Source organism: Lucilia cuprina, chromosome 4 (assembly GCF_022045245.1).
Source record: "Lucilia cuprina isolate Lc7/37 chromosome 4, ASM2204524v1, whole genome shotgun sequence".
Taxonomy (NCBI): domain Eukaryota; kingdom Metazoa; phylum Arthropoda; class Insecta; order Diptera; family Calliphoridae; genus Lucilia; species Lucilia cuprina.
The window spans coordinates 89,686,634-89,705,286 of NC_060952.1; the positions used below are offsets into that span (position 1 = coordinate 89,686,634).

Sequence of the window (18,653 nt, forward strand, 5' to 3'; positions counted from 1 at the left end):
CTAGAACTGAACTAGAACTGAACTAGAACTGAACTAGAACTGAACTAGAACTGAACTAGAACTGAACTAGAACTGAACTAGAACTGAGCTAGAACTAAACTAGAACTGGTAGTGAACTAAACTATAGCGGACTTTTTTTGATGTCAAAATAAAGTTTAAAAATCTAAAAAGACTTCATATTTAGAAAGAGTTCTCATATAATTTATTTCGTTAATTTTAATACAAATAATGTTGGCTTTTCGCATAAGCGTGTATTTATCAAATCGTCTATAGCCTTTAGTCACAAAAAAGACTTACAACGCGAAAAAAATTCAAATTTAATTTTCGTTCATCACATTAACATTTTCATCCAGAAATTTCACAATGTAGTCTATCGGTTTTAAGTACACACATGAAAATTTCATTTCACTCTCACAAGTTTAAGATAAAATAAAGGATGAGCATATATTGTACTGTTATAGTGCCTAAAAAAAATTAGGCGCCTTTTGCCATTTTTAATCAGTTCAGAAATACAACTGAATATTTTAAATTCTTTTGTTTTCTCCAAACAACAATAATTTCATACAATAACATTCAGTCGTTTAACGTTACCTCATTTAAAAAGGAGCAACAAGAAAATTATACTGTCTATGCAACAGTCATGAGGATACAACACTTTGTAGTACGGCAAATATTTCCGTACTACACCGTGTACATTTTTGCTCCCACAGACAATTATTTTTACCCTAAAGAAATTTGCATAAAATCTTTCAAAAGGTATTGTTAGAGCTAAAGATTTTTCTACAACCTAAAATATTCTGCTGAATATGTAAGAGAAAAACAGAAATGCAAAGGAGGCACACATCAACTCTACGAGAAAATTTGATTAAAATATTCAGTTTAAGTTAAGACTTGCTGTTGCGTAACCATGTAGGCATTAAATGGAATTGAAGATGACAAGGCGACACTGTTATTTAAGAGACGTTCAAAGTAAACAACAATTAAGCAGGTGGAGCAACTAATATGAGCAGAGGAAAAATAATAAAAGCGGCAAGTATATGTACATTGTACAATGTACAAGTTTTACGTTTCTCAATGTTAACCAGAAATTAAAAGTATTGTGGTTTGTTGAAAATATCCACAGAACTCTAATTATCTGAAAATGATGTTTAATTATACAAAATATTAAATTGTTTAAAAGGTACACATAATTATTACAGTAAAAATCTTTTGTAAAGACATTTACAAGTTAACTAACTCATACCAAGGATTTTATTATCATAACATATAAAAATTTATTTCAGTTCTAGTTTAGTCTTAGTTCAGTTCTAATTCAGTTCTAGATCAGTTCAAGTTCAGTTTTAGTTCAGTTCTAGTTCAGTTCTAATTCAGTTCTAGTTCTGTTCTAATTCAGTTCTAGTTCAGTTCTAGTTCAGTTCTAGTTCAGTTCAAGTTCAGTTCAGTTCAGTTCTAGTTCAGTTCAGTTCTAGTTCAGTTCAGTTCTAGTTCAGTTCTATTTCAGTTCTAGTTCAGTTCTAGTTCAGTTCTAGTTCAGTTCTAGTTCAGTTCTAGTTCAGTTCTAGTTCAGTTCTAGTTCAGTTCTAGTTCAGTTCTAGTTCAGTTCTAGTTCAGTTCTAGTTCAGTTCTAGTTCAGTTCTAGTTCAGTTCTAGTTCAGTTCTAGTTCAGTTCTAGTTCAGTTCTAGTTCAGTTCTAGTTCAGTTCTAGTTCAGTTCTTGTTTCAGTTTTTAATTTGGTTTCATTTGGAAAATATATTTTTATTTCTTCTTTTTTTTAAATTTTGTACATATTCAGATTTTTATATATTTAACCTTACACTAAATATCAGGTTCTATTTTTAAGAAATTAAATTTTTTGCTGAAATTCAAATCCTACTTTAACTAGAAATATAATCTTTTAGTAAATATAAAATGTTTGGCTATAAATTTGGTTTTTATGAAATAAATGTTGTGTTAATTTTTTTTTTTCAAAATCAAGGAGTTTACGTTTTCACTCTAAATCAACTATCATTCCCTTTTTCAAGGTTATTTTAATCTTAAGATTATTTTAGTTTTATTTTAATTAATTAAGCAGCATTAAACAAAAATTCTTCTTTTGAATGCTAAAGCAAATACATAAATACAATTCCTTTAGGATTTAAAACAAAGAGTTGTAAATACATGTTTTAATTAAAGAGCAAAAAATCCTATTGAAATTAACAAAATAATACCATATATTGTTTAAAATTAAATTGAATTTATTTTTTTTATTTACAAATTAATGCAGAATAATAGCATTAAAAACTGTAAATAAAATAAATTAACAATAAAAATAAAAAATGTTAATAAAACTCTGAATTGAGATGATCAAACATGTATATAACAAACCAATAAATACCCACTAATTTAAGCTTTATTGGGAGTAACCAGATTGTAAGTAATTTAAAAATGTTGTTTATCATGGTAAAAAATTAACATTCAAATTTTTTAAATTTTAAGGTGATTAGTTTAGCAACCAGTTTAAAACCCCTTCTTAGTTATGACATTATATATAAGCAAATGAAAATTTTATAACAAAAGTTACTAACAAATCACATACAATATCTGTTGCACAGTGTAACCCGTATACTTGTCAAACCACCTTTTTCAGAAAATTCTCATATATGTATATATAATCTGGTAACTTTAGACACAAACAAGCACCACAACAGATTTAATAAACATCTGTTATTTAAACCATTTAGACAAATCTTAACAACAGTCTTGTCTAAACAACGAAAACAAGAGGTTGTGTGTACCGCTTAAAAAAAACACACACACACAAACAACTAAGACATCAGCTTAAAGTGCGTCTGTCATATTTACGCCGCATTTAAATATTAAACTCGTATCAAATAAATAATCAAAAGGCAGCTAGCTATACATTGTTCGTCTTAAAAAATAATAACTATCAAAGTTCAGCGTTTAAGTTCATATTCTTTTAAATCAAGATAACAACACACATGCATACTAAATAAATAAACAACAATAAGAGAATATTAAATAAATCAAAACAAAAAAAAAATGTTTTATAATATAGAAAATTTAAGACAATTTTTAAAAAATTTTAAATGTTTAACATGTTTGTTTTTAATTGCATGCATAAATTTAAACAATATTTATGATGTTAATGCACAAAGTAAGTAAACTTAAGAAGGAAACTTTTAGAATAAATATAAATAATTACTCTGTTTTGTATTAACTATTCTTTGGATTAATAAAACTACATGATTCACACGCAAGTATCATGTTTAGCTACTACCCAGCAAACTTTGTAGCGTGAAAAACACCTTAGAGTATATGAATCGGCTCAGAATCATTTTTTGAGTCAATTTAGTTATGTCCGTCCATCCGTCTGTCTGTCCGTCTGTCTATCCGTCCATGTAAACCTTGTAATCAACTACAGGTCACAACTTTGAATATAATTTAATGAAATTTGGTAAATGATATTCTATTGTCCCAGTGACGAAGCCTATTGAAAATGGTAAAGATCGGTCCATTAATTCACCTAGCCCCTATACAACTGTACCTGTAATGGGCTTGTAAACTTTGTGATCAAACAATTTTGGAGATAATTCAATGAAATATGACACATAAAACATATGATATTTAACATACATACAACTAAACCCGCCAAATAGGCCATCTAAGTTCATAATTATTTTTAATATACTCGTATCTCGAAAAAGAGCTGCAAAACCAAGTTCTATACTAGCCATGTTGACCCTCATGAACTTTATAATTATAGAGTCTAATTTGAACTGTAATGTAAATGTACAGAAACAAAAACGTTAACATGGATATTTTGTATTCCATAAAAATAACAGTTTTAAAATTGGTTTGTGAATTTGATAAACAATTCAAAATTACCAGATGTCCATTTTTTTTTAAGTTTAGAACAATTTAAAAAAATAATTTGTTCGAAATTTAAAAAAAAAGTTTGATGTGATAATATATTTTTAATTTTAGTAAATACGGTAACAAAAATTGTTTGTCAAAATTATTACAATTATTTAATTATTTTTTTTAGAATTTGGGAAAAAACTTTTTTCTTTTCTTTTAATATCGTTTATTTTATACTTTTCGCGAATATTATTACCTCAAAAAGTCACATGGATGCCAAATGCTTGAGTTCTCAAAATTCTGTGTCAAAATTCATAAAATCTTATTTTATGTTAAAATTGTCCATACAAAATTTGATGACTCTTGCAATTGGAATTTCTGAAATATGTGACTTTTTACTATTTATTTTTTATGTATATGCAAGTAGCACCCTACCTATTTGAAATTTGGAAATAAACAGTATTCCTTCTAGACATACAGAAAGTCTCTGTGAAAGTTTCAAGAAAATCGGTCCAGCCGTTTATTAGTTAAAAAGTTATAAACGGCCAAAAAAGTACCAAAATCTTATTTTTTACACATTATTACACCCTAACCGTACATCGATCTGCTTTTTTTAGAAGCAGATGCCATATAAAGAAACTATGACTACAAAAAAACCCATCGTTGAAATTGACACTTCATTTCGTTACTAACAGAGCACTTTTATGTTAAAAACATAACATTTTACAGAAAATATTTATAGAATACAAAAATTGAAAAATTCGTGTTAAGAACGTTAACAGAACGAACGTTTAAGTTACAGAATAAGGGTAATATTATGACAGATGGATATAGACAAATCGACTGTCCTCGGTATAAACAACACAACTTACTTTACAATTTCTTTGTGAGCGAAATTGCAAGTACTTTCTGAACTCCTTATTTGAAAGCGAGTTCAAGAGTTCCGTGTTAAAATAATTAGTTGAAATGCTGCTGAAGAAGTAGTGGGAATTCTTAATAATTTATATTTGATGTAAGTTTTTTCTGTAAGAGTTTGGTACACGATTTCACCTAACCGCCATTTAAACTATGAGCATACCTCCTTTTATAAAGAAGAAGATAATAACGCATAATTAGAGGGAAAATATATTTGATTAGACACAGCGGAATAGAGCACTCTTATTTGTTAATAATATAAAAGATTATAATGGGATCAAAAATCTCAAGTTATCTTATTGAAGATATCATTTTTACGATTATAGTTTTAAAGAAATTATTAAGTTAATGATTTTTCAGAATTTCAAATGACGAGTACAGCGATTCGCCAACGAAATGTTCCAAAATCCTAAATTCAACAAGTAGAATCAGTTAGTTAGTTGTGGCCTCCGGTAGGTTAGTAGTTAGTCTAGTAGACAGGAGGTGTCGGATTCGATTTCAACCTGTGGCACTGGTTAAGGAGCGCACAACAAGCCCGATAGAGTTAGTTAGTTAGTTATTTAGTTAGTTAGTTATTTAGTTATTTAGTTATTAATTTATTTAGTTATTTAGTTATTTAGTTATTTAGTTATTTAGTTATTTAGTTACTTAGTTATTTAGTTATTTAGTTATTTAGTTATTTAGTTATTTAGTTATTTAGTTATTTAGTTATTTAGTTATTTAGTTATTTAGTTATTTAGTTATTTAGTTATTTAGTTTATTTAGTTATTTAGTTATTTAGTTATTTAGTTATTTAGTTATTTAGTTATTTAGTTATTTAGTTATTTAGTTATTTAGTTAATTTATTATTTAGTTATTTAGTTATTTAGTTATTTAGTTATTTAGTTATTAGTTATTTAGTTATTTAGTTATTTAGTTATTTAGTTATTTAGTTATTTAGTTATTTAGTTTTTAGTTATTTAGTTATTTAGTTATTTAGTTATTTAGTTATTAGTTATTTAGTTATTAGTTATTTAGTTATTTTAGTTATTTAGTTATTTAGTTATTTAGTTATTTAGTTATTTAGTTATTTAGTTATTTAGTTATTTAGTTATTTAGTTATTTAGTTATTTAGTTATTTAGTTATTTAGTTATTTAGTTATTTAGTTATTTTAGTTATTTAGTTATTTAGTTATTTAGTTATTTAGTTATTAGTTATTTAGTTTATTTAGTTAGTTATTTATTTAGTTATTTAGTTTATTTAGTTATTTAGTTTATTTAGTTATTTAGTTATTTAGTTATTTAGTTATTTAGTTATTTAGTTATTTAGTTATTTAGTTATTTAGTTATTTAGTTATTTAGTTATTTAGTTATTTAGTTATTTAGTTATTTAGTTATTTTAGTTATTTATTATTTAGTTATTTATTATTTAGTTATTTAGTTATTTAGTTATTTAGTTATTAGTTATTTAGTTATTTAGTTATTTAGTTAGTAGTTATTTAGTTATTTAGTTATTTAGTTATTTAGTTATTTAGTTATTTAGTTATTTAGTTATTTAGTTATTTAGTTATTTAGTTATTTAGTTATTTAGTTATTTAGTTATTTAGTTAGTAGTTAGTTAGTTAGTTAGTTATTTAGTTATTTAGTTATATAGTTATTTAGTTATTTAGTTATTTAGTTAGTTTTAGTTATTTAGTTATTTAGTTATTTAGTTATTTAGTTATTTTAGTTTTTTAGTTATTTAGTTATTTAGTTATTTAGTTATTTAGTTATTTAGTTATTTAGTTATTTAGTTATTTAGTTATTTAGTTATTTAGTTATTTAGTTATTTAGTTATTTAGTTATTAGTTAGTTAGTTAGTAGTTTAGTTAGTTTTAGTTAGTTAGTTAGTTAGTTAGTTAGTTTAGTTAGTTAGTTAGTTATTAGTTAGTAGTTAGTTAGTTAGTTAGTAGTTAGTTAGTTAGTTAGTTAGTTAGTTAGTTAGTTAGTTAGTTATTTAGTTTTTAGTTAGTTAGTTAGTTAGTTATTTAGTTAGTTGGTTAGTTAGTTAGTTAGTTAGTTAGTTAGTTAGTTAGTTAGTTAGTTAGTTAGTTAGTTAGTTAGTTAGTTAGTTAGTTAGTTAGTTAGTTAGTTAGCCTAATGGAATTTATGGTAAAATCATAGGAATAAATAATTTACATGTGTCTATTAGTTAAACGTTTAAATGGTTATTGCAGTCAATTAAAATTCCTAAAATTTGACTCGTTTTTGGGTAAATAAATCCTTAAGAAAAAAAATAATTGCAAATGCCAAAAAACCGTTTTACCTCTAAAATCAAGTTTTACATCCATAAAACCATTTAATACTTTTAATAATGGGGAATAACAATCAAAACATGTAGTTCGTTTGATATCCAACCACAGTGAGTCATTTTTGAGAGCATCGTTGGCAAGTGTAAATTATTAATTTAAATACAATAAACCAACAAAAAACAGAAAAAGTAAACAAACTACAACAAGTAAGCGTGTGCTAACCGGCTTTTGATGTTTTTTATATATATTTTCTTTTATTCTACTCCTATTCTCCGTTGTGATTTGGTATTCCCATAATTACTGATATTTTTGTTTTAAATAATTAATTGCTACAATTTCAGAAATACTTGATTTTAATAATGTTTTATTAACATTTTGTATACGTCTTTACAGTTCAATGAATTTTGTTTTAATTATCTTTCCAGCCATAAGATCATCACATTTATATTTATATTGAAAGTATCAAATTGTTGATTATAGATAATTATATGAATGGCTATTTTATTTATTATTAATAAAAAAAAATATAAATTAAAAACAAATACTAACAATAAACATAAAATTTGAATTTCAAGTGAATATTTCTGACTCTCATGAACCCATTCAAAATATTTATTAAATTTTTGGATTTTCCAAATATTTTCCTTTCTCTTTGTATTACAATTTAAATATGTATAAACATTATCTATCAACTAAAAAATATTTTGTAAAGTACATTATTTCTTAATTAACCTAAAATTTTGTATTAATACATATGTATGTATATATTTATGTCATTCAACACTTAAATGAATCTAAAATATTAAAAATCTTAGATTTCCCCACAATTTGGGTGATTTACAATTGTGTTTACACACAAATAGTTTAATTACGACTTTTAGTTTCTTTTATAAATAAAAAAGTGCAATTTCAGATATTATACAATTATGAGTTGTTTTTATAAGCAAATACATATCGTCACCTAAAATGAAAAAAGGCGTAACAAATCTTTTAAAAATTTTACAGGAGAGATAAAAAACTTAATGAAATGGAAACTATTGTTGTTATAAAACGTATTTCGCAGCAGTTCGACAAAGAGTGAATGCACACGAAAAAGACTGTAATTTCCACTAATAGTTAACCACCTGTATGATTGTAATTCGTGTGTATTTATTTCCATTAATATCTTACCAACTGTTGGCTCCAATTCGCATGTTTTGAGCCATTCATCAAGAATAAAAGTAAATCGTCACTATCCTAGAACATGTCCATGTCCTAGTTTTGTAGCAAGAAAAGTAGCGTCAGTTAAATAGCTAGGGATGTGACTGACTTCCAAGAACCCATTTGGAGATTACCATCCTTTCACTATTTTTGACTGTCTCTTTGTACCGTGTAGAGTGACGATTGACTTCCTCGTAGGACAAGCCCATGTTAAAATGGTTGGTCACCTGGATAGTCAGGTGGCTAGGGGCCACAACAAGTGGTAGGTTAAGTGGTCAGTCAGTTCGGGACTGTCCCGTCGAACTACTGGGTTATTACAAGACATACATACCAACATTTATAAACACATTTGAATATGACTATACCGCCAGACATTGTTGTTGCTTTTTAGGACTTTCTGATTTGTGGAAATTACTAATTTGTTGTTACGCCCTTTTGAATTTTATGTCAATGAAATCAGAGTTTTTGACAAAAGAGTTTTAAAAAATTGTAACAACATGTATTTTGATGCAGTGAACCATTTTCAATTTAAAAATCGATTTAAATTTCAGGTGACGATATTTATGTTTTGTCATTATATTATATTTTTATACCCTCCACCACCATCAGTGGTGATAGAGGGTATATATAACTTTGTCATTCCGTGTGTAACACCAAGAAATATTCATCTGAGACCCAACTATATTCTGGGTCCTTATCAAATTCTGAGTCGATCTAGCTATGTCCGTCTGTCCGTCTGTCTGTGTAAAACACGCTCACGATAAAACGAAGCAATAGAATTTAACCAAATTCACCCAAAATATTCTTAGTTTTCCTAAGTTGTTTGGTATTGAAAATGGGCAAAATCGGTTCACATCGGGAAAAGTTATGAATCAAAATTTGAAACAACCTCGAAAAAAATAGGCATTTTTTACGCATTCTGATGTAATTTTCTCGAAAACTATCCAAGATAATTCGATAAAAATTGGCATACATTCGTTTCCACACAAGAGCTTAATCTTTGCGTAAAATCGTCAGAATCGGTCCACATTTTCATATACCTCCCATACAAAAGTACAAATTCCCGGAAATTTGGTTTTTTGTTAATAACTTCCGTCGTAATGTCGATATTTTCACTAAATTTTAGAAATTGAAATTTTTTGACAATAGAATTTATCTAGAGGAAAACTTTTTTTGGTGGGTCCATAATTGGTCATAGCTCCCATACAAGGTCCCCTCCCGAAAATCACTTAAACGTGCACAACTCATTACTAAATTAAGTTATCGATATAAAATTTGGCATAAGTATTGCTCTTATATACAGAAATATTACAATGAAAGCTTTTTTGGATCGGTCCATAATTGGTTATAGCTCCCATACAAGGTCCCCTCCCGAAAATCAGTTAAACCCGCATAACTCATTACTAAATTAAGATATCGTTATAAAATTTGGTACAAGTATTGGCCTTATATACAGAAATATTACAATGAAAGATTTTTTGGATCGGTCCATATTTGGTAATAGCTCCCATACAAGGTCCCCTCCCGGAAATCACTTAAACGCGCATAACTCTTTATTAAATCAAGATATCGATATAAAATTTGGTACAAGTATTGCTTTTATATACATAAACATTACAATAAAAGATTTTTTGGATCGGTCCATATTTGGTCATAGCTCCCATAGAAGGTCCCCTCCCGAAAATCACTTAAACGCGCATAACTCATACTAAATAAAGATATCGATATAAAATTTGGTACAAATAATGATCTTTATAACAGAAATATTACAATGAAAGTTTTTTTGGATCGGTCCATAATTGGTCATAGCTCCCATACAAGGTCCCTCCCGAAAATCACTTAAACGCACATAACCCTTTACTACTAAGATATCGATATAAAATTTGGTACAAAGTATTGCTCTTATATACAAATATAATACAATTGAAGATTTTTTTCGATCGGTCCATATTTGGTCATAGCTCCCATACAAGGTCCCCTCCCGAAAATCACTTAAACGCACATAACCCATTACTTAAATAAGATATCGATATAAAATTTGGTACAAGTATTGCTCTTATATACAGAAATATTAAAATTAAATCTTTTTTGGATCGGTCCATAATTGGTCATAGCTCCCATACAAGGTCCCCTCCCAAAAATCACTTAAACGCGCATAACTCATTACTAAATTAAGATATATACATAAAATTTGGTACAAGTATTGCTCTTATACACAGAAATATTACAATGAAAGATCGGATCGGTCCATAATTGGTCATAGCTCCCATATAAGGCCCCCTCCCGAAATCACTTAATACAGAAATATAACTATGAAAGTTTTTTGGATCGGTCCATAATTGGTCACAGCTCCCATGCAAGGTTCCCTTCCGAAAATCATAAAGAAACTCACATAACTCATAACCAAATATTGATAACCATACATTTATCAAAAATATTGCTCTTATATACATAAATTCACTATAAAATTGTTTTACGATCGGTCCATATTTGGTCATAGCTCTCATACTAGGTCCAGAAAATCACTTATAATCACAATATTTATTATCAAGTAATGATATAGATACAGAATTCTGAAATTTTGTCTTTATATACATAATTGGACATAGCTCCCATACAAAGTCCTTTTACGAAAATCTCTTAAACGCACATTACTTATTACCAAATTAAGCTATTGATACATTATTTGGCAAAAATATTAGTTTTGTATACTTCTATTTCTCCTATATTAGGGGCAGGTCCCTAAAAGCGCTTTAACCGTATTTAAAGAGCATTATCAATTTGTGTTGAACAATATTTTGTGTAGAACATAATTATAAACGTATTTGTATTTTGAAAATCTCCAAATCTTTCATATACATTTATACAAATTACACGCAAATTGTTAAATTTATAATGTTCAATAAATCTTGGAATTGTAATAGATTTAACTTTTTGGATTTTTTCTATTAAAGACATGAGAAAATTTATTTTTACAAATATTTGATCAATTAGAAAATTAGTAACATAAAAGTAGCTGGTGGAGGGTATTTAAGATTCGGCACAGCCGAATATAGCACTCTAACTTGTTTTTAATAATTTAAGTAAATTTTGTTTAAAACACAATTTGCTTTGATTTAATTGACGTAAATTACATGTAAAAATTATTTTATAATAATTTTGCTGTAAATTTTGTGAAAATTGCATTTCAAATAAATTTCTACGTCATATAAATTTAGGTAAATTTTTTTTAAGCAAAATAAATAAAATTTTTTATTTTGGAAAATTTTAATAATTATGGAAATTTTTCTTAATGTGTTAAGAAATTTCCGTTCTTTATACAGTGGTTTAGAATGGTGAAAAGTTCACATTGGATATATTAAACTTTTGTAGTTGGAAGCTAATATTTGAGGTTTAAATTATCACATTAGAGTTTATCTGCAAAAATTTAACAAAAAAATTCATTCAGAACTGTTATTTTAAAATTCCATATTAATTTCACTCATACCAATTTCAAAACTCGCAGGTTACCGAATTTAAGCCCCTATAGCACCGCCCATGGAGAAATTTATAATTCGATTAGTCCTTTGAGAAATGACAGATTTATATTAAGATGAAGCCTATTAACTTGAAATTCACAATTTCTTACATTTTATGTTACTGTCGTATTCATAAAGATTTAATAAAACAGATTTTCATGCAAAACTTTTCTCTATAAAATTTTGATAAATATTTATGAATAAACCCTTATTTATACAATTTTTTTCACTTTTTCTATTTGTCCAAAAAATAATAATAATATTATTATTATTACCACCATAGGTAGCTGCTCAAATCCCAACCGTAAATCGGGTTTATGTGTTTCGATCTACCAGTGCAACAGTCTATTGAGTGTAATACAAAAATTCCCCATCTCACCACAGGAATTGCAATTTTTGCGTGAATCTCAATGTACAGATGGTCACGGCAATCCACCATATGTCTGCTGTACAGCAGATAAAAACTATTCTCAACCACCAACTACTACGGCTACGATAGTGGAGCAAACAACTCCAACGGTGACAGTAACAAAAACTGCCTCACCAAGTAATGGTATGGGTAATGTTTTGCCAGAACCACCACGTTGTGGTCCAGATCCTTTAGATGGTAAAATTTACAATGGCATTGACACTGCCATAGATCAATATCCTTGGATGGTTTTGTTGGAATACAGTAATTCAAGTAAGTATCAATTTTTTTGCTGTGGTTCGTTTGTTTTTTGTTTAAAAATATAAACTTTTTTTTTAAATTATTGTATAGAAGATGGTCAACCGGTTTTAAATTGTGGTGGTAGTTTAATAAATCAACGTTATATTCTAACTGCTGCCCATTGTGTTAAAGGTGAAATTGAAACAGCAGTTGGTCCTCTGTAAGTAAATTTAGTGATGAGTTTAGCAAAACAATAATCAAAATTTTTATACCTTTCAGCACTCGCATACGTTTGGGTGAATATGACATTAGCACTGAAATTGATTGCATTGAATCTGATTGCAATAATAAAGTTCTTGAATTGGGTTTTGAAGAAGTTATACCTCATCCACAGTATGATGATAAGAATTCCAATCGTTATCATGATATTGCTCTTATACGTTTGGATCAAGATGTGGAATATAATGATTTTATACGTCCTGTATGTCTACCGCTGCCAACTACTAAACAGGATATCCATACAGGAGCTTTATTAACGGTGGCCGGTTGGGGTAGAACTTTATTGGGTAATAATTACATTGAATTTTCTGCTTAGAAAATATAAAATATTTGATTTGTTCCCTTCTATTTTTCCTAGCCCGTCAATCGAATGTTAAAAAACAACTAGATATTCCTGTTAACGATCATAGTGCTTGTGTACAGAAATTTGCCACTAGGAAAATTAATATTGGTCCAACACAATTGTGTGCTGGTGGTGAGTTTGCCAAAGATAGTTGTGATGGTGACTCTGGTGGACCTTTGATGCGTAAGGCTTTTATGAAACGTTGGTATTTGGAGGGTATTGTTTCGTTTGGCAATCGTTGTGGTCTTGAAGGTTGGCCTGGTGTTTATACTCGTGTTTCAGATTACACTGACTGGATACAAAGCAGTTTAAAACCTTAGAATTTGTTTAAACTAACAAATAACCATAAATGGAATTGGCAACGATTACTTTATTAAGTTACATTTACCTTTTAAATTTTATATGAAATCAAATTTGAAATTGTTGTATTTTTATATATTAAACGATTTATGCTTTTTTTAAATCATTAGACAAAAAAGTGTGTATTTATGGTCCCAAAAAGATATTTCATTCAAGAAAAAGAGATCGATTAATAATCCAATCAGCATTTCATATATTTTTTATCGTTCTTATTTAATGACATATATAAACACATCATATCAAACACCCATTTACCGCTAATATAAAAAAGTACTTTGAAAACATTACAAAATAGTGCTCACCTGTTGTGCGCTGTCGATGATAACTTCCAACTCTCCCTACAAATTCAATCTGCCACACTTTTAACATAGCAGCCATCAGCTAAAGTTTTCTTCTTTCATAAGCTATTTATAACTATTCAAACATAAATGATAGTTTAAAAAAAAACTACACTGAAAAAAACTATTTGCAAAACTTTGCACATAAATTACAAAGCATTGAATGAAAAAGAAAAATTATAAAAATTATAGTTAAAAGAGTGTGGTGTTTTTTTTTTTTCTTAATAAATGGAAATTTTTAGTATCAGCACATAATTTATCATAAATTTCACATACACATGATGTACTTTTGTAAAGTTGCCCCCTACACAGGTAAATGCAATAAATTTGTTGATGTAAAGAAATCAAATATGAATTTTCCAAAAAAGATAACGTATTCATTGGGTAGTAAAATAATATAAAATTATAACCAAATTTTTAATATAATTGAAAGGTAGTTAAAAGTGTTAGCTTCTATGAAGGCCGAAAATATTTCTTACATTAATAAAGCCAGTTACTGGCTTTATTCCTGTCTAGTAATAGAGCCAGGTACTAGCTATATTACTGTCTAGTAATATAGCCAATTACTGGCTCTATTTCTGTCTTGTAATAGAGCCAGTTACTGGCTCTACTTCTGTCTAGTAATAGAGCCAGTTACTGGCACTATTTCTGTCTAGTAATAGAGCCAGTTACTGGCTCTATTTCTGTCTAGTAATAGTGCCAGTTGCTGGCTCTATTTCTATCTAGCTCTATTTCTATCTAGTAATAGAGCCAGTTACTGGCTCTATTTCTGTCTAGTAATAGAGCCAGTTACTGGCTCTATTTCTGTCTAGTAATAGAGCCAATTACTGGCTCTATTTCTGTCTAGTAATTGAGCCAGTTACTGACTCTATTTCTTTGTAGTAATAGAGCCAGTTACTAACTCTATTTCCGTCTAGTAATAGAGCCAGTTACTGGCTCTATTTCTGTCTAGTAATAGATCCAGTTACTGGCTCTATTTCTGTCTAGTAATAGAGCCAGTTAATGGCTCTATTTCTGTCTAGTAATAGAGCCAGTTACTGGCTCTATTTCTGTCTAGTAATAGAGCCAGTTACTGGCTCTATTTCTGTCTAGTAATAGAGCCAGTTACTGGCTCTATTTCTGTCTAGTAATAGAGCCAGTTACTGGCTCTATTTCTGTCTAGTAATAGAGCCAGTTACTGGCTCTATTTCTGTCTAGTAATAGAGCCAGTTACTGGCTCTATTTCTGTCTATAATAGAGCCAGTTACTGGCTCTATTTCTGTGTAGTAATAGAGCCAGTTACTGGCTCTATTTCTGTGTAGTAATAGAGCCAGTTACTGGCTCTATTTCTGTGTAGTAATAGAGCCAGTTACTGGCTCTATTTCTGTGTAGTAATAGAGCCAGTTACTGGCTCTATTTCTGTGTAGAAATAGAGCCAGTTACTGGCTCTATTTCTGTGTAGTAATAGAGGCAGTTACTGGCTCTATTTCTGTGTAGTAATAGAGGCAGTTTCTGGCTCTATTTCTGTGTAGTAATAGAGGCAGTTACTGGCTCTATTTCTGTGTAGTAATAGAGGCAGTTACTGGCTCTATTTCTGTGTAGTAATAGAGGCAGTTGCTGGCTCTATTTCTGTATAGTAATAGAGCCAGTTACTGGCTCTATTTCTGTCTAGTAATAGAGCCAGTTACTGACTCTATTTCTATGTAGTAATAGAGCCAGTTACTAACTCTATTTCTGTGTAGTAATAGAGCCAGTTACTGGCTCTATTTCTGTGTAGTAATAGAGCCAGTTACTGGCTCTATTTCTGTGTAGTAATAGAGCCAGTTACAGGCTTTACTTCTGTGTAGTAATAGAGCCAGTTACTGGCTCTATTTCTGTGTATTAATAGAGCCAGTTACTGGCCTATTTCTGTGTAGTAATAGAGCCTGTTACTGGCTCTATTTCTGTGTAGTAATAGAGCCAGTTACTGGCTCTATTTCTTTGTAGTAATAGAGCCAGTTACTGGCTCTATTTCTGTGTAGTAATAGAGCCAGTTACTGGCTCTATTTTTGTGTAGTAATAGAGCCAGTTACTGGCTCTATTTTGTGTAGTAATAGAGCCAGTTACTGGCTCTATTTCTATGTAGTAATAGAGCCAGTTACTGGCTCTATTTCTGTCTAGTAATAGAACCAGTTACTGGCTCTATTTCAGTGTAGTAATAGAGCCAGTTACTGGCTCTATTTCTGTCTAGTAATAGAGCCAGTTACTGGCTGTATTTCTATCTGGTAATAGAGCCAGTTACTGACTCTATTTCTGTCTAGTAATAGAGCCAGTTACTGGGTCTATTTCTGTCTAGTAATAGAGCCAGTACTGGTTGATGTAAGGTAATTTAATGTCGATAATATTGGCTTTAAATTGACTTTGCGAAAAATCCCCCACAAAATTTTATTATTCACTTTAACTTTTTCTATATAAATAATTAATTTTTACTTCTATTTTTTATTGTCATGTCATCACGTTAAATAAATTTGTAAAAATTTTATGGCATTAGGCAAATTAACTACATATAGTTTAAAGCACATTGTTATAATAAAACTTTTGTTTTTCTGATATTTTAAGTGACGCATTTCTTAAATATTGCCATGCCATATATACGTAAATCAGCTTATTTTGCACCACAAGTCAGTGAAAAACTGATGCAAAACATTAGTTCTAGCACAGCAAAACCAAAGAGCTGAAAACATGCATTATCAATTTGCGTAACAATTATTGCAAGGATATTATCCAAACATGTGGCACGATTTGCTGACTGTTTTGACGAATGATACTTATTTTAAATGTGGTAGTGCAAAAAAAAAACTTCCTATCTATAGATAACCACTGTTTGTGTTAAATTTTTTTTACAACAATATGACAAAATTTAAAATAATGGGAAAAAGCAAAAGTTTTGAAAACTTCAATGTCAACATGTGCAAGCATGTAGTTATTTAATTTTACCACAAATTTGTAACGCCAAATGTGTGATATGTGAAAAAGTAGTAAAATTTCTTAACTACATTAATGAAAAGTTGTACATTGTAGGAAAAGTTTTCTTTGACAAATGAAAATTAACCAATATTTAATTTTTTGATATTCCAATATGTATTGCATTGTGTGTTTGAAAAAGCCTTTAGTGTAAATTCTAGTTAAATTATCTGCATTAAAACTCAACAACATGGCTTTACATTAAAACATCAATTTATATAAGGAAATGCTGCTAAACTGAAGAAACTAACCATAAAACTGATAAAAAAAATAAAATAGCAAAGTTTCAAAATAAAAGCACATAATACATAGTAGTTTTAAAAACTCACAAACAAATTGTAAAAAAATATAAAAACCGATTTTTTAGCTCAAACAAAAAAAAAAACTTTATTTAATTTAGTAACCATAATACAGTCATCAAAACTTAACTGGAAAAAAATACTGCAAAAAAGTAAAATAGTAAACAGCAAAATGTGAAAGTTCTCATACACAGACAAACGAAAAGAGCACTCTAATGCAATTTTCAATAACCATCAAAAGTAAAACTTATTTATATACACATACATATACAAACATATATATAAGCACCAATATATAAAAAAACGTTCATAGCAGTATTTACCCATACATCTATACATATGTATGAACTTGTTTTAAATAAACATTTACTTTTTCGTTGCATATATACATCGAAACACCTACACACATATGTATACATATTATTTAACCAATACTTACAAATATTTTCTTCTGCACCCACACAACTTAAGTATGATATTTTACACCTTGATAAACTATAGCTGCATTTTTCACAGCAGACTTCAATACTTACTGCGGACAAAAGTTTTAAAACTAGCACAAGCTGTTGAATAGTAAGTTAAAACTACCGACATTTTTTCTATTTCTTCCACACTTTTCTGGTGCACTTGTGGTAACAATAAGTATAAAAAAGAGTAAAATTGGGAGCTCTAATAGCTAATGCCAAATATGTACATATTTATCAGAATTACTTTAGTACAGACATATGTATGCTATATATGTATGTATGTATGTATGTATTTATATACATACATATTTACAAATATATATTAACAATATGTACAACTCACCTCATCAGATACATATGCTATATTCGGCTGAGCTGAATCTTAAATAACCTTCACCAACTATTTTTTATACCCTCCATCAAAATGTTGATGTGGGTTATATTGTTATTGTCATTCCGTTTGCAACACATCGAAATATTCGCCTAAAACCGGTAAAAGTATATATGTATATTCTGGGTCCTTATTATATTCTGAGACGATTTAGCCATGTCCGTCCGTCTGTTTGTTAAAATCATGATAGTGTCCAAACGAAAAAAGCTAGGGTGCTGAAATTTTGCATAAATATTCTCTATGGCTGCAGTTTGTTTGGTATTGAAAAATTGGTAATATTTGTCAATATTTTCACCACAAGTGGAGCGGTCCATAATTGACTCTACCTCCCATATAAGGTTGTCTATAAAAAATAACTTTAAGGCATATAACTGTCTCAGAAATGAAACAAGTTTTGTATAAACAAAAACCTCTCTAACAACTTTTATTAGGTCCGGTCCATATTTGATCCTACCCCCGTATAAATACCCCTTTAGAAAATTACTTTACCACTCAATACTAATTCAATAATACGAGTACAGCGATAAACTGCGACATAAACAAGTTGTGTAAGAATCAACATTTTTCTAAAAAAAAAAAACAATTAAGAAATTATAGTCGGACGAGGACGACCATATAATACCCTAAACCTTTAACAAAAGTAAAATATGATTTAGTTGCCATAATAAAGCATTTAAGTTGAATTCTACCTTGCCTCAGATTCACTTAACCCGTTTATTGTTGAATAAAATTGTGGACATTTAAGTGAAATTTTGATAAGGGCTAGGGTCATATGAGGACCTAT

General features: G+C 28.8%; 1 protein-coding gene across 1 annotated transcript; it reads left to right on the forward strand.

The window, feature by feature from the left end:
* The first annotated feature begins 2,740 nt into the window (after positions 1–2,740).
* On the forward strand, positions 2,741–13,495 carry LOC111675521 (serine protease 7). Its single transcript, XM_023436293.2, has 5 exons — positions 2,741–3,154; positions 12,045–12,443; positions 12,522–12,630; positions 12,690–12,976; positions 13,048–13,495. Exons 1-5 carry the CDS (start codon positions 3,040–3,042, stop codon positions 13,350–13,352), a joined length of 1,215 nt encoding a protein of 404 aa, XP_023292061.2. The 5' UTR covers positions 2,741–3,039; the 3' UTR covers positions 13,353–13,495.
* The last annotated feature ends 5,158 nt before the right edge of the window (positions 13,496–18,653 follow it).